Below are 16,235 nucleotides of genomic sequence, written 5' to 3'. Positions count from 1 at the left end.
TAAAACTTTGATTTCAAATTTAATTTGTCATTACGTAAAAAAGATAGTTACAAGATAAATATATCTAGGGAATATATATATATATATACATACACACGGGGTGTTTCGTTTTAATCGCCCCAGGCAAATATGTCAAAAAATATGAAAGATATACGGAAAAACGTTTCAGACAAAAGTTGTTTGGTTTGAAAGGGGACATAAGATGGTTCAAACCATGGTTTGATCATGAATGGTCGTTTAAAGTTCACGTAAACGACACCTGTAATTTCTTAAATGGAAACCCTTATTTTTCAATGCATATTCTTGTAGCTAATTTCGAGAGCTTTTCAAAACATTATAATAAAGTATTTTTTCGTTAAAAACTTTTGGAATTATGAGGCTTGAAAGTTCTAGTATTTTGACATAAAATACAAAATATCTTGTAAAACATTAATTTTTCGGTAATGCTATTTTAATACTTTTATACACAGAATAATGAAACGAATTGATTTGTCTCATTATTCCGTGCATAAAAGTATTAAGGTAACATTACCGAAAAAATATAAAATTATATACAATGTAGATACAACTAAGAAAAAAGTATTTCAAGTTTTAATAAATAATTTAATTTCAGTTTTCATAAATTTTAATTATAATAGGGCATTGGGAAAGGGAATGGTAAAGTATAAAACTTTTCTTTATATTAATTTGGAATTTATTTCAGTACAAAGCTTGCTTTTTGGTTGAACTATAATTTAAAAAAAAAAAACGAAACTTTTAAGCCTAATTTTTACTTTTTAATGCAAATAATTCACAAAATTAGTTGCAGTAATTTATTATTTTAATATTTGATAAATATGAAATTAATATTTTGACCAAGAGTATCATTCATAATCAGTTAGCTATGGGACTTAAAATATATACAATATGTTAAACACATAGAATGGAGTACTTAATGCGTTACTATTATATAAATTATAATAAAAAATAAAAGTAAACAAATATACAGATATAAATGGTAATTCAAAAATTTGCTATTACTTATTCAGGATGGAAAAGATTATTTCAGGATGAAATATATATAAATTGAGAATAAATTTATGTTCTTAAGTTTTTAAATACCGCGCTGTTAATGTATCAATAAGTACAATTTAAAAACTGTACTTTTTCTAGAATTATTTATTATATTCCTTATAGCATAAAAAATCATAGACTAAATACATCGATGAAAATTTCTTAGAAGCTACAATCTCAATACTACATAAAAAGTATTTAGAAAAATTTTATTGATAAAATTGTATTGGAAAACAACAATTGAAAATGCTCGATAGATGCACTTACAATTTTAATATTTTTTATTATTTTCAATGTATGATGACATTTATACGAGTCTATTAAAAAACGATCAGATTGTAAATTTATATCGTAAACATGTTTTGCAAATGTGTTTAACTGAATATTTTTATAAACGTAATTGCATAATAATCGTTCGACAGTAGGTATGCTTAGCGCGACAAATATATGCTATTGCATCTTAATGTAAAACCGGTTTGACTGCTTTAGGATCACTTTACTATGTTGCTTTCATCTAAAATCAGTTGCCAGCATCCATTCTAAAGGAATAAATGATTTTGCATATAATATGTATAGAAATTTTAAAAGTGCGTTTATTTTGTGACTATCATTTGCAGAGTAACATCTAAAACGATTGTGTAACTTAAATTTTTTTCATGTAGTTTTCAAATCTCAAGATGTCAAACGGAATATCAGGCGGACAACGAGCTCTTTAGTTGCTTGCATCGAGCTTGAATTAGCAGCTATAGTCAAAGCTGGTACATGGAAAAACGAACGCATAATTGCTTCGCCTCAACGAACGAAGCTCGCACTATCGAATGGGAAGAAAGCGCTCAATTTTTGCGCCAACAATTATCTGGGCCTTGCGGTAAGACAAGAACAACGAATCGAATGTTAACATATTATTACTATAGCAAATGAGCACAATGTGATATTTTCATAAAAATTGGAAATAAAAGTGTTTTTATAAAAATTGGATAACAAGAATTCTTTAAATGTAGGATAACAGGGATGTTATTAGCGCAGGAAAAATTGCGCTGGATAAATATGGTGCGGGTTTAAGTTCCGTGAGATTTATATGCGGAACGCAAGAGATACACGTCCAATTAGAGAAGAAGCTCGCCAAATTCCATGGCAGGGAAGATACGATACTTTACGCGTCCTGCTTCGACGCGAATGCTGGTATCTTTGAAACTCTATTAACTGCTGACGACGCGGTGATAAGTGACGAGCTAAATCATGCGTCTATCATCGATGGGATAAGACTGTGCAAAGCGAAAAGATACAGGTAGCTCTGATTCAGCTGTGACTTGTAAACCAAATTTTTCTGTTGCTGTTGATCTGACCTGCTGAGCTATTCTCTTTTCGTCATAATGTCAAAAGGTACAAACACAGAGATATGGTGGATTTGGAGAAGAAGCTTCAAGAAAGCGAGTCGGCACGTTTGCGTCTTATTGCAACCGATGGAGTATTTTCCATGGACGGTACCGTTGCACCATTATCGAAGATAATCGAGCTTGCCAAGAAGTATGATGCTATCACGTTCGTAGATGATTGCCATGCTACTGGATTTTTTGGCAAAACCGGCAGGTATATCTGCAAAATCTCACAGACTTCTTTTGATATTGTTCTTCGATTCATTTTCATCCAATTTTATCTTGATCCAGAGGTACAGAAGAATATTTTGATCATCTGGGAGATATTGACATCATTAACTCTACGTTAGGAAAGGCTCTTGGAGGAGCGGCAGGTGGTTACACGACCGCCAAGAAAGAGATTGTAAGTTTGTTAAGACAAAGAAGTAGACCATATCTGTTTTCGAATTCAGTACCTCCACCTGTTGTTGCATCGGCAATTAAGGTAAAGTATTATATCGTAGTTATTATACATAAGATATAACTTATCAGTGTTCCTGTTAACAGTGCACATTATTTTTAAACAGCTGGAGAAAAAAAGAAACGATATTAAACTTATTGTGCTATTTAAACTTTTCTAATTTAAACATTACTTTATACATTATTAACAGGTGATGGATCTTATAACAGACAGCACAAAGTTTTTGGATCGTTTAGCAGGCAATACCGAGCATTTCAGAAATGCGATGACTAAAGCTGGATTTATTATCAGCGGCGATAACCATCCTATTTGTCCTGTTATGTTGGGTGATGCAAAATTAGCAACAACATTTGCAGATAAAATGATGGGTATGTATATATTTTCATATAAATTATAAAATCTTTAAAGAAATAAACTCAATGATAAAATATACAACACCTACCATATGTTATCAAAGTTTTACGACTTGTTCTGTTACATTGCACGAGAATGTTTTTTTTTGCAGAAAAGGGAATTTACGTCATTGGATTCAGCTATCCCGTGGTACCAAAAGATAAAGCAAGAATACGTGTTCAGATTAGCGCAGCGCACTCGACCGAAGATATAGATCGTGCCGTAGGTGCTTTTATACAAATTGGAAAAGAACTTGCAGTAATTTAATAAATACATTTTTAATAACGGCAAAGAAAAAATGAATGATTGATTCTGTCTCCAATATGCATTCTGTTTCATTATATAAATAAATAAATCGCAGTGTCAACGCTATATATTTAAGCTAATTTGTATTATATACAAATTAAATATTGCAAGTATATAAGTGCATGCGAATGTTGAACATTGAATTTATTAACACGTGCAATAACAAATATCTTAATCGAGCAGTATATTAAAGGTGTACCTTTTTTTATACAAATTTCCAACGCGCAATGTTAAGTGTATAAAATCTTGAATTAGGTGTATAAAGTTATATTGTTATTAAACATTTGTTACATAGAATGCTAAGGTTTGTATGGTTTAACGAGATTTTCCGAAAATTCCCTGACCTGTTGAACTCCACGCACTTCTCTTTCTAGCAATGGAAGCTGCGTGACGTGAAAGTCCTCATAAAGGTCCATTATCTTAAAAAGAAAAAAAAATCATTTAATTTATCTTTCAAGAATTACCTTGTCCTTTTTTTATTTGCATTTTGACAAAGCAATAAATATAAAATATTATTATTCTCTAATAATTATTTAGCTCTAAAAGAATTACGAAAAACAAATTAAAATATCAGCCATAAATACAACGTTAATTACCTGCTCTAGATATTTATCTTGAATTTTATGCCTTGCAAGACACAGCCGACAAGGAGTATCTCCCTCTTTCAAAAATAACAGTTGGTTCACTATAATATTATGGGTATCAATACCATATTTTGTTAATTCTTGTACAAGTCGTTCTGTCTCATAAAGCGACAAAAATTCTGCTATGCAGACACATATAAATGTCGTCTGTTGTGGATTTCTGAACTGTTCGTTAACTTGTCGAATGACAGCAAGCATTTCCTCCATCTTATTAGAGAATGTATCCACATTAAAATCCGTTAATCCCAACAACGAACTTATCTATAAAAGAAAAATCTTTTTTTCAATTTAAATAATTGAAGGAGGATACTTGATATACCTAATGTTAAAATGTATTTTAGGTGAAATAACATGGATTAATTCTAACCTGTGTGATGAAAGGACTAATCTTCATTTTTAAACGCATTAATTTTCCCAATCCTTTTTCAACCACTTGTGGAAACGATAGTAGCCTCAATGTGTGCCCAGTAGGTGCAGTATCAAACACCACAACAGAGAAGTTCATTCCTTTTACTAGCCTAGAATCAGCATGTAAAGGTATCAAAATAAAAAAGATAAAATAGAGAGTAAGATTTCAAATGTATCTGTAGGTTTAATTGATCAGAAAGAGAGATTATCCTAAGAGTTTTACAAAAATGAGAAATATAAAAACTGTAATTTTACTTCATAACTTCCGCATAGCTCATTGCCTCATCTATACCAGGAAATGCACCGACAATTTCTTGCATAACATTTTTGCTCAATCTCATCGCTTCTCCTCCTGAAACTATATATAATATGTCTAATATGTATATAATAGATTCCTTTAAAATAACTCTACATACAACATTATTTCCTTTACTTCAAGTGCATAACAATTACATTATTACTATTATATATTTTGTTATAATTGTGTATATTTTTATTATTATATTGTTAATGAAAATTTTTTGTCTAAAGTTACTTATGCAGACGTTGAACAGAAGCATTTTAAAAACAAACCTGCTTCACTGTCAAAGTATTCCTCTGGTAATTCTGTAATACCAACATTAGGATCGATCTCCATTGCAAACAAATTGTCAAAATCTTTCACCTTAGTAGGTACTTTGCTAAATTTCTGATCAAATGCATCAGAGATATTGTGCGCTGGATCTGTAGATATAATAAGTACGCTCTCTCTAACTTTGGACAGCTGTACCGCTAGGGAACAACTGCAAAACAAAGATTTGGATTAGTCTAACTTTTTCAAGTGGAGTAACAAATAGGAAATATACAAGAACATTATTCTAAGTTTTATTCCAAGAAAAACTCATAAGTAACAAAAAGTATACTCAAAGGAAAATTTATCTGGAGAATCTTTTTCATAGTTTTGTAAAAAGAGAAAGAGATCTAGAATCTTCCATTTCATGTCAAAGTAATTTATGTGATAACAATATAAATAATTATATTTAATATTTATGCATAATAGAGTATAACATTTATATATTATTATATGATATATATACATATATAATATATATAAATAAACATATATATATTATATATACACATAAAATTATATATATGCAATAATGCAGTGATAATTATAACTTTATTAAAGTACAATGACACGACAGAAAATAAAGCAAAACAGTGAAAACTAGTGGACGCGATTGCACATAGAAGGCGAGGCTGCAGCTGATATGCTGATTCGATGAGATCATATACTCGTTGAGCAAGATCTTTACTGATTCCTGTCACCAGGATACGAGTGACAGGACAACGTTTCCAGGTTATGTATACCTGCAAGTTGTCTTCCCGACTCCGCCTTTGCCGCCCACGAATATCCATCGTAAGGAACGTTGCTCGATCACGTTCCTGATGGAGGACTCATACACCACCGTTCTCGTCGCTTCGTTCTCGGCAGTATTCATATTTGTCGACAGTGATAATGCGTAACCGGGGGAAATTTAGCGCATAACTCCCAATAATCGTCGCGTCAGCGTGTGCTGCGTGGCCGGCGTGGCGTGTGCAATGTGTATCAGGCAAAATGCAAAAAGCGCGCACGGATCTCGGAGTGTAGTCGGAGTCGGGACTTGGGAGTTTGGACTAAATAGCACAGTATACAACTGTGCTAAAACTACTAATAAAGCTTCGCGCACAACGTGGCGCGTCATTAAATGCCAAGATCTGCCCGTCGTAATTACACCTTCTGCACCATTCTGCACCACGATATATTTTTTTTATTTTTTCCGGTTTTCTCTCTTTCTCTTTTAAGGAGGTTCGACTTCATCGGCTTCATCGGAGGGAGTAGTGGGACGCGGGGGTTCTGGAAACAGCGCACTAGCGTTTGAAGTAGTGGGAATGAAGGGGATTGCTCTGATTGGTCGCCGCGTGCGTATAATGCGTGCTGCTGTTCACGTCGTTCACGACCGTGGCAGTCTAGCAGACGAAAAATCAAGCAATTTATGCTTTAATAATTAATTTTTCTACGAAATGTGCGGTAACCTTTCTCTTTCTTTCGCTCATTTATTTGTAAATTATTAAGTTACATGTGCATATTTTTTTTTCTTATTATTTGCATTTTTCTTGCACTTATTTCATTCTGAAGGTATATGCAATATATCATTTCCCATAAAAACCTATGTTAAAAATGCAGCCAGTTTCATGAAATTTTAATATGTTGTTTTGGAATGCAAAATAGAATTATGTGAATTTTTAGGGAATTTTTTACCGTCCCGTTTTGAAAAAAATCTAATCCAAAAATTGTATTTTTTAAGTTTTTGGAGTAGATTTTTTTCAAAACGGGACGGTGAAAAATTCCTAAAAAATTCACATAATTTTATTTTGCATTCCAGAACAACATATTAAAATTTCATGAAACTCTGCATTTTGTTGTAGCCATCGAACCTCCTTAAAATGTGAGCGTGTATTTCTTCCATTAATGCGAAAAAATATAGCTCTTTGTAATCGTACTTGAGGATGATTTTGGCCAAACTTCGATTATTAATTTATTAATATTGATATATAATATCGATCTGTATTATTTTGTAAACATGATGATAGAATCATTGTTATTGTTAATTATTTGCTGCTTTACATATGAAAAAATTGATTACATTAGGAACGAATTATGTAATTAGAAGTTTTGTGCAATTAAGTTTAATATACATATATATATATATATATATATATATATATATATGTCTATTTTTTACCAATTAATGTAGATTAAGTTTAATCTCAGTTTAATTTACTTTTTATCTTTTCCTACAGTTCTAGAAATTCTTTTCTAGTTCTAGTTAAACTTAAATTAAAGTTAACTAATAAGTTATTATATATAATCGGGATGAGTTTGATCGATCGAAGTCCGCACTGATTATTATAAGTAAATGTTCCAATGGCTGGACACGTTCCAGTGTCCGACCACATTGAAGAAAAATATTTACTATTTATTTGAACAATTAAAAATGGAAAATAATAATTATTGTAAAAAAACTTTAATATTTAACGATTATAATTAAGAAAAAGAAGTAAACCTAATTAAAAATTTGTGTATTTAAAGAAATTGATTAAATGAGCATCATGTGTCTGTTTGTTTGTCAAAATAATTATGGCCAATCGTTAACAAATTCGTTAAGCGTAAGCATATAGCTAACAATATGAAAATTTGATATTTAATATTTGTAAATAAATAATCAATTATCTAATTTTAAAGATTAGTTAGAAACTTGTTTTGACGAAATTTTTTCTAAAAATCACAATTAAAACGATATTTTTTACTGTCCTGATACTCTGGTACATACATTGAAGTATATCTAGTAGTTCCAATCGCCGGACGCATATATATATATATAATGTGTTAAAAAATGAGAGATTATTATTAGTGTCATGCAGTGTCGCCTGTTGGAATTGATAGATTTTTACGGTAAGTGTAATAATTAATTACATGTTTTTAAAGGCATTTAATTGCATGATATTTAAAATTGGACTACGAAATGTCGCTCTGTGCAGTCATTTCGTTAGCTAGATAAGATCTTGCGGCTATCTATCTAACAAACATATTTGTTGTTGTAAAATATATTTAAAATGAAGAACTACCTTTTTTAAAATGATCGCAGGTATAAACCTGAACTATGAATAATTAAATTAATTTTTATCTTAGGAATAGTTTACAGCGTTCCCCCGCCATTCTAATCGCGCTTTCCTTCTATGCGATATCTCGTATCGAACATAAAAAAGATATCGAACAGTCGATAAATTATCGAGGATCGAGAAACGTTTTTAGACCGCGCAATCGCGCGGTAGAATCGATTGGGATGCGCCCGTTGGCCTCCGAAGTCCGACTCCGATCTCCGACTCCGACTGCTTCGAAGTCCGACAGCGGCGACAGCTCCGACTCAACTCTGAACTCACTCCGACTCCGAACTCCGAGCCGAGTCGAATGTGTAGCCCAACTGAAGTGAGTATAGCCTGTAGTGCCTGTACCCGTCTGTGGCGTCTGTACCGCAATGAGCTCGTAGCGGCACCGGCCGACCTGGAGATGTGGTGTCGCGCCGCGCGGTAGAGATTGAGAGTCGGTGAACGCGAGAACGAAGGGACGCTGTCACGGCTGTCGCCGCAATCCTCGCCGGAGCCGAGAGTGACGTGCGCGCGGGGGAGGCATGCCACAGTTTCACAAGATCGAGATCAACAGGACGGAATGGGAGGTACCGGAGCGGTACCAGTTGCTCACTCCTGTGGGCTCGGGCGCCTACGGCCAAGTCTGGTAAGCGACAAGTGCCGTCCGCAGCACGACGCACGACGTTGTTGGCACGATTTTCGTCAATCGTCGCGCGGTGTTACGTGCACGCGAGCGCGAGCGCGCGTCACGCAACCGCCGAAGGTGGAGAACCTTGGCGATGTAGTATGTATGTGTGTACGGCAGTGACTCTGTCAAGAAGCTCTCGACCAAGTCGCAAAAAGTTTTCCGATCTTGTCGGGATATCCTTTGAATGTTTTGCATCGCAACGCGCAGTTCTTAGACGTCTTACTTTGATTTTATATTTTTGTAATTTATATATCTAATATAAATTTCATAATTTTGTCAGAAAATTTTCTTTATAAGTTTCTTGCACTTCTGTATCGTTCGATTTGTTAACTGTCGTTCAGGGGATGATCGATCAATTGACAATCGGATGTAAAGTTGCTGGAACGAGTGACGTCCCGCGCTGCTGGGGGCCATGAACCGATCGCTCTACCTTGACATTTACATTTTCGGCGTTAGAACGGCAAGATTGTCGCGCGACTATTCTCCGTCGTAGAGAAGAGCTCGAATATAATTATTGCGGGGGTTGCGTTAATTCCGAGAGGGAATTTTGCGCACGCGTCCGCATATTTACGAAAATAGAATGGATTTGGAACGACGCATAATGTTTGTCAATAACGCGAATAACGCGAAATCTTGTGATCAAAATTTGACTTACAATTAAGCATTTGTTTATCCCGATTTGAAATAAAATGGTTGCGTATTGAGTTTGAAAGAAAAAGAAGAAAAAAAATAAATAAATTGCAGAAAATATCAGTAATATATCTGTGAAGTTATAAAGCTATATTTATTTATTTTACAATATTTTAATTAATGATATAATCGATTTACAAAAGTGTTAAAGTTTGTAACAATTAAATACAAATTACAATGTAGTGCTTCAGATAGTGCCAATAAAAAATACGACTAGAAATCATATGTTATTGTGAAAGAAAATTTTACGTTCCAGTTCAGCGGTGGATACAACCACTGGACAAAAGGTGGCGATCAAAAAGTTAGCCAGGCCGTTTCAGTCAGCTGTGCACGCAAAACGCACATATAGGGAGCTGCGTATGTTAAAACATATGAATCATGAAAATGTGGGTAAATGCTCAATCATCGAGATACTTTAAGCTTGTAGTCAGTTTTAAAGATACGTGTTGCTTTTTTGTAGGTAATAGGACTGTTAGATGTATTTCATCCATCTTCATCTTTGGAAGATTTTCAACATGTGTGGGTATCATGTCCATTATGTTCCAGTTAACAAGACATCAAACGACATATTTTTTAACACAGTGACGTCTAAAGACGTCTTAATAACATCTTTAGTGTTAATGATACGTCATTAAGATGTCTCTAGAAGTCACCTTGTTAACTGGGATGAGAACAGTCTTATTTTGCTTATATTAATTGTGTTATTTATTTATATAGATACCTAGTCACACATCTAATGGGCGCTGACCTAAATAATATTGTCAGAACGCAAAAGCTTTCTGACGATCATGTGCAATTTCTCGTCTATCAGATCCTCCGCGGTTTGAAATATATCCATTCTGCAGGAATTATACATAGGGTACGGTAATGCGCTGTATGTTTACATAAAATGTGAAAAATATAGAAGCAATTTCTGACAGATTTGATTAATAGGACTTGAAACCGTCCAACATAGCGGTCAATGAAGATTGCGAACTGAAAATACTAGACTTTGGGTTGGCTAGGCCCACAGAGAACGAAATGACCGGTTACGTCGCCACTAGGTGGTATAGAGCACCTGAAATTATGCTTAATTGGATGCATTACAATCAGACAGGTCAGTAATTAATTGTACCGAAAGAGGATTAGTGGAAAAAGAGATATCTTATCTGCTTTATCTTATAAGAATAGAAATCTTATCACACGTTATGTTGTAATATTATTGTTATATATTTTAGTTGATATTTGGTCAGTGGGATGCATCATGGCGGAATTATTAACTGGGAGAACATTATTTCCTGGAACAGATCGTATCCTTTGTCACTATTGAGTTTTTGTTGTGTTATTTTAATATTTCCAGTATTACTTTACATTAATTTTTTTTCTTATAAGTTATACCATAAATGTATGTTTTATGTTTTTAACACAAACTTATTAATTAGTTTTAATAAATATTTCTATTTGTTTCATCCAGTTGCAATGTCTTTTAATAAATATGCTTTTTGCTAAGGATCTATTGTAACTGAGATATCCCATAATTGCATTAAACTCTTAAATTTAATACCACTGTATATATTCTGCTTAACATGTGCTTTTAGAAAGCCATTTGCTTACACTTTGCATTTTTAATCTAAAAGCTATTTGCAAATTAGCATGAATATAATATAATAAAGACTGTATATATAAAAATATCAATTACATATTTAGAATGCGTAACATATTGTTTTAAAAAATAATAAAATATATTTAACAAAGGGGATATTTAGTATTTTCAAAGAAAAATATAGTGGTGCCTTAGCAAGAGCAGATATTCATCAACTGAATTTAATTATGGAAATTTTGGGTACTCCACGAGACGAGTTTATGAAAAAAATATCATCAGAATCGGTAAGTTTTATTTTACAGTATTTTGTTTTGCAATTATTTTACAGTAGTTACTAGTTACTTTATCACTGTAGCATGAAATGCACGTTTTATACATTTTAAATAAAATGTGAACTGTGCTTGATCTTTTCTTTTTCTTTGTTAACATGTAAAATAAAAATGAATATTACATCTTGGCAAATCCTTAGATTTAACATAATATTGATGCAATATTTAATATAAGATTTTAGCAACAAATAATCTATACTTTGATAGCTTAATAAATTATATTTACGGATAACATAATATTAATAATAATGAAAAGTAGTATATATTCATATAATTACTAAATTCATAGAAAATTCAAGAAAAATTTAAGTAATTATAGATTTCAAGACAAGTTGTAATATAAAGTATATTTTAATAGAAAAAGGTTTAAATTTTACATAACATGAAGCTTATTGGCGTATGCAAATATTAGCATATTAAATAAAGTATACTATATAAAGTTAAATCTTTTTCACATTTGATATTTATTTAAAGCTTTAATTCACGCTGCTTTATAACAAATATGCAGCTTGCTTTAGATGCGATCACTTACCAGTTTGTGGGAATGGTTTTATATGTATTTAGCATTAATAAAACTACTTTTTAATTGTTATTTAATTAATACTGCTTTTCCAAACATACCTTAACCATAAGCAGACATTGATCATCTAACACGAGTGTTAGTACTCTGTGGTACACCCACAGAAGAAACATTAAGCAAAATTACTAGCCAAGAGGTAAATTTGTTTTTTAAGTCAATATAATATATTCTAAACTTTATGTTCAGACTCAAAATATAGTCATTATATATAAGAGAAATATAAACGTATATTTTTATTAAAAAAAAATAGCTTTTAAATATCTTAACCCTTAAGCTGCATACGTGGGTCTACGGCATCCGAGCTAAAGTGATATCTGCTCGAAAATGTAAAACTTGCAAGAGCCTGTCAGAAGATATTAAATAAATGATATTTATCAAAATGACTATAAAATCGTCAACTACAATGTAGAAAGATGTTTCACACACACACACACACACACATGAATTTTTTTAGATTTTTTAAAATACTTTAAGGTAGGGAAAAATAGCGTTGAACGTGACAGACCCACGTATGTACTTAGAAGGTACTGAAAAAACGTATGCACTTTAAGGGTTAATTTGATATTTAGTTTATGATGTTTATGTTTATATTTTGTTTATAATGCTTTAGATTAAAATGTATGATTTTGCTATGTCACAAAAATGTTTTTCTAAATCTTTTGAGAGATTTATATGAAAATGAAGATATATAAAACATACGAGAAGAAAAAAATATATAGTAAATATATATCTCTAGTAAATATATACAGTATACATACATATAGGATACAGATTAATTTATATAAATAGCGATATGAGTTTTTTTTACCGTAATTGAATTACTGTTACAGGCCAGAAATTATATTCAAAGTTTGCCGCCGTTAAAGAAAAAAAATTTTAAAGAGGTATTTCGTGGAGCTAATCCTTTAGGTAAATAACAAAAATGTCTGGTAACTTATATTGATAAATGTCAAATGATGCATTTCATCAGAATCATTAAATTTTTGTTTAGCTATTGATTTACTGGAACTGATGTTGGAATTGGATGCAGAGAGAAGGATCACAGCGGAACAGGCTTTAGCACATCCATACCTTGCACAGTATGCAGATCCAACTGACGAACCTGTTTCTCTACCATATGACCAGAGCTTCGAGGATATGGATCTTCCAGTAGAGAAATGGAAAGGTAACGCATCTTCACTAATTCTTATTTTAATTTAAACCATTGCCACATTGTGGGTAATGGATATTTTTGCTTGTAGAACTTGTGTATCATGAGGTTGTAAACTTCGTCCCACAGCAGCTACCTACATTGTCTTCGACAATTGAAACGACTTCTTAAGAACAACTTCTTAAGAATAGTTATAACGCGTGTAATATAGATTTAAACACAGTAAGATACAATAATATATATAGATTAACATTAATCATGAGAGTGAAGGATATATAATTATTATATACAAAAATAATACTATATAATTTTAATGTATATAATTTATAAATAACGTAGTATGTCGTTGATAGTTGAGCTAATCTGTTCAGAAGATAGAATATATTTTTCTCGAAAAGAAAACTAAACTCACTTATACTATTTAATTACGTAACTCGGTTATCAGTAATGTCTGTTACACAACGATATCGTTGTGTATAAATTTTTTAAGTTATTTTATCAAGTATCAGTTCTTTTAGTCCATGAAAGAGATCATGGAATTAATTGATTTTATGAAATAATCGATTATTATCATATATAAATTATGATAAACTTGCTATATGATACATTCAAAGTACGTAGTATCAGATATATACATGTAACTTTAGACTTAAACATATATAATGATATAACAATTGTAGTACTTATTATTTTTTAATCATGCTACTAAATCAAAAAACAATGCGATATATTTCTAACTATAAATCCGCCCGTGTTTGCAAACTTAACAAAACGACCAATATTTGCTGAAATATAAAAAGAATTCCTATTACAATAGAGAAAACAAATGGTAGCAATAAAATGGAATTGAATATACGAGGCATTGTTATAAATTAGGAATTGCATACTTGATAACAATAAAGGATATATTGCCATATAAACGTAAGATTATAAAATTTACAAAACAAATGTACAATAATTTATATTTATACTGCATAATGTGTGATAGAAGAAAAAGAAATATGTATGAAGATATATTTAAAACTGGTATGGAGATATATTTGAAATTTGTCTGATTTCCCTTTCAAACTTTTCATTAATTTTTTTATTAGGTTTGTTTTTTATTGCTGCACTGCTGGACTGCACTAGAACTTCTCCCGCTTTTGTCAAATTTTAAACATATACTTATTTCAACCATGCAGTCAGTCACCTAATGATACAGGTATCATTCATCTTTTTCTTTATGTCCTCTTTCTAAATTTCTCTGTATTCGTAATCGAGCAGTACAATGAATAAGTGTATTGTAACATTTATGGTATATTTTCTTTTTGGTAGTCATACACACTATTCAAAAAACACCAGCTGAATGCAAACCTTGCCTAAACTTATGTTTAAATAAATTGTTTTATCTTGATAGTATTGATTGAGAAGGTTAAATAACCTAATTATAGTTTATCATAAAATATTTGTTTAATATGCCAAATATATGGACTGAGGATGATACTGAGAAATTAATAGCACTTTATGGACAATATCAATGTTTGTGGAACTCATTTCATTCTGAGTTCAATAGCAAATCATTGCGTTACGAAGCGTACAAGGAGATAAAAAACTCCATGAATATTCCTGGATTAACAATATGTGATTGTATTAAGAGAATTCAAAATGTAAAAAAAGAATACTGTTATGAACTATCAAAAATCGCTGCAGCTATTTCTTGTGAAAAATTGTATGCGCCAAAAGCGAAGTGGTTTAAAACGATGCACATGCTCTTCTTCCCATACATGTCAATATCTCATTATAATAATTTTAGGAAGGTATGATGTAACAGAATAATATATGAGAAATAATTATACAGGTTTGATTGCTAAATTATATTTATATGATAAAGTAGTAGTAGAGTTATATAATGATAAATATCATTATCTTTTAAAGTTATGTATTGTAAGTTATGTTCATATTTTGTTCATGTTTATAATGCGTATATTGTTTTATATTATATTTATAATATGCACGAACGTATTTGCAGCAAGATAACAATTATCAAAAATTTAATGATGGCAGTATTCAAAATAAATTTTTGCATTCATCTTTTGAGAAATTAGAGGGCAAACATATTTGCTCATGTAATACTTGTGGAACGTGTGAGCTTCAAGAGATCGAGTTGTGTTTAAAATTGAGGTCATTTGTTATATATATATCTATTTTGTGTAACTCTATAAGGCATCACAAAATAAAATTGCAACAATATTTTTCAAATACAGAGATACCATTCCTTCTGTTCCGAAATTGCAAGATGCTCTCGTCCATTCTGGAACTATTCAAACGATTGATGTAGCGACAGAAACGAGTAATGATATTATCGCAGAACACGAAACGCAAACGGATTTGCTTCACGTTAGAAACGAATATGAGAGACACATTATTAATAAGTATAAGATACAAATACTTTCGATAATTTTATATTTTTATTACAATGTTACAATTTTAATAGGAGCGAAAATATGTCGCAGGCGATAATGGAGGAAAAAAGGTTTATATGTACTAAATAAGCAAGTAATTTATATTGTCGATTTTTCAAGAGAAAGGATGGAAAAAAAATGTAAAAACTTTTATAACAGGATAGTTCTACATGTTCGGATGATATTCTTTTAGAAGTGCATGGCAAGAAAAAAATTGAAGATAACTTTGACATATTTGGAAAAAGCATAGCGTTCCAATTACGAACTATTGACATTCGTAAGTAAAATCTGTTGATTATAATAGGAAATAATTATCATTATTGAACTAGCATAACTTATTTTTAGAGACTGTTATGGAATTGGAAAAGGAAATACAAAATTTGATAACAAAAGCGCGATTAAAAATCTTAGAATCTAAACTAACGGATCAGAGTAGTAGCTCAATTTGTTGTTGCGATTGTAA

General features: G+C 31.5%; 4 protein-coding genes across 11 annotated transcripts; 3 read left to right on the top strand and 1 right to left on the bottom strand.

The window, feature by feature from the left end:
- Positions 1–1,446: 1,446 nt before the first annotated feature.
- Positions 1,447–3,567, top strand: Gcat (Glycine C-acetyltransferase). Its single transcript, XM_077419849.1, has 7 exons — positions 1,447–1,640; positions 1,716–1,921; positions 2,055–2,341; positions 2,437–2,643; positions 2,721–2,913; positions 3,080–3,257; positions 3,395–3,567. Exons 1-7 carry the CDS (start codon positions 1,622–1,624, stop codon positions 3,547–3,549), a joined length of 1,245 nt encoding a protein of 414 aa, XP_077275975.1. The 5' UTR covers positions 1,447–1,621; the 3' UTR covers positions 3,550–3,567.
- Positions 3,568–3,703: 136 nt separating this feature from the next.
- LOC143904880 (ATPase ASNA1 homolog) lies at positions 3,704–6,464 on the bottom strand. The gene is made up of 6 exons (XM_077419859.1): positions 5,994–6,464; positions 5,214–5,422; positions 4,896–4,998; positions 4,600–4,750; positions 4,185–4,493; positions 3,704–4,007 (listed from the first exon to the last, which is right to left on the bottom strand). The coding sequence occupies exons 1-6, from the start codon at positions 6,122–6,124 to the stop codon at positions 3,888–3,890; spliced, it is 1,023 nt and encodes a 340-aa protein (XP_077275985.1). The 5' UTR covers positions 6,125–6,464; the 3' UTR covers positions 3,704–3,887.
- A 2,030-nt stretch (positions 6,465–8,494) lies between these two features.
- Positions 8,495–14,370, top strand: LOC143904879 (mitogen-activated protein kinase p38a). Of its 8 annotated transcripts, none has more exons than XM_077419851.1 (10): positions 8,495–8,652; positions 9,947–10,076; positions 10,151–10,209; positions 10,408–10,549; positions 10,624–10,786; positions 10,908–10,979; positions 12,238–12,317; positions 13,012–13,090; positions 13,173–13,346; positions 13,423–14,370. In XM_077419851.1, exons 1-10 carry the CDS (start codon positions 8,510–8,512, stop codon positions 13,500–13,502), a joined length of 1,122 nt encoding a protein of 373 aa, XP_077275977.1. In that variant the 5' UTR covers positions 8,495–8,509; the 3' UTR covers positions 13,503–14,370. The 8 variants fall into 8 exon arrangements, with proteins under 8 accessions (XP_077275977.1, XP_077275976.1, XP_077275979.1 ...); XM_077419850.1 differs by lacking the exon at positions 12,238–12,317 and adding an exon at positions 11,477–11,556; XM_077419853.1 differs by lacking the exon at positions 8,495–8,652 and adding an exon at positions 8,659–8,958.
- Positions 14,371–14,509: 139 nt separating this feature from the next.
- Positions 14,510–16,164, top strand: LOC143904857 (uncharacterized). The gene is made up of 2 exons (XM_077419818.1): positions 14,510–15,127; positions 15,932–16,164. Exons 1-2 carry the CDS (start codon positions 14,786–14,788, stop codon positions 16,055–16,057), a joined length of 468 nt encoding a protein of 155 aa, XP_077275944.1. The 5' UTR covers positions 14,510–14,785; the 3' UTR covers positions 16,058–16,164.
- Positions 16,165–16,235: the final 71 nt, after the last annotated feature.

Source organism: Temnothorax americanus, unplaced genomic scaffold (genome assembly GCF_048541705.1).
Source record: "Temnothorax americanus isolate GAGA-0224 unplaced genomic scaffold, ASM4854170v1 Scaffold59, whole genome shotgun sequence".
In the NCBI taxonomy this organism is placed as follows: Eukaryota; Metazoa; Arthropoda; class Insecta; order Hymenoptera; family Formicidae; genus Temnothorax; species Temnothorax americanus.
The sequence above is the reverse complement of the archived record's forward strand: the minus strand, read 5'-3'. Positions and strand labels throughout refer to the sequence as shown.

Excerpts from the sequence above, each read along its gene's own strand:
- LOC143904857 (XM_077419818.1), top strand. The coding sequence starts at position 14,786 with ATGCCAAATATATGGACTGAGGATGATACTGAGAAATTAATAGCACTT. Across the intron at positions 15,128-15,931 it reads ATTATAATAATTTTAGGAAG|GATAGTTCTACATGTTCGGA; the intron begins GTATGATGTAAC and ends CTTTTATAACAG.
- Gcat (XM_077419849.1), top strand. Across the intron at positions 1,922-2,054 it reads ACAATTATCTGGGCCTTGCG|GATAACAGGGATGTTATTAG; the intron begins GTAAGACAAGAA and ends CTTTAAATGTAG. Across the intron at positions 3,258-3,394 it reads ATTTGCAGATAAAATGATGG|AAAAGGGAATTTACGTCATT; the intron begins GTATGTATATAT and ends TTTTTTTTGCAG.
- LOC143904879 (XM_077419851.1), top strand. The coding sequence starts at position 8,510 with ATGCGCCCGTTGGCCTCCGAAGTCCGACTCCGATCTCCGACTCCGACT. Across the intron at positions 10,077-10,150 it reads AACATATGAATCATGAAAAT|GTAATAGGACTGTTAGATGT; the intron begins GTGGGTAAATGC and ends GCTTTTTTGTAG. Across the intron at positions 12,318-13,011 it reads GCAAAATTACTAGCCAAGAG|GCCAGAAATTATATTCAAAG; the intron begins GTAAATTTGTTT and ends TTACTGTTACAG.
- LOC143904880 (XM_077419859.1), bottom strand. The coding sequence starts at position 6,124 with ATGAATACTGCCGAGAACGAAGCGACGAGAACGGTGGTGTATGAGTCC. Across the intron at positions 5,423-5,993 it reads GTCGGGAAGACAACTTGCAG|TTGTTCCCTAGCGGTACAGC; the intron begins GTATACATAACC and ends TTTGTTTTGCAG. Across the intron at positions 4,494-4,599 it reads TTAGTCCTTTCATCACACAG|ATAAGTTCGTTGTTGGGATT; the intron begins GTTAGAATTAAT and ends TTTCTTTTATAG.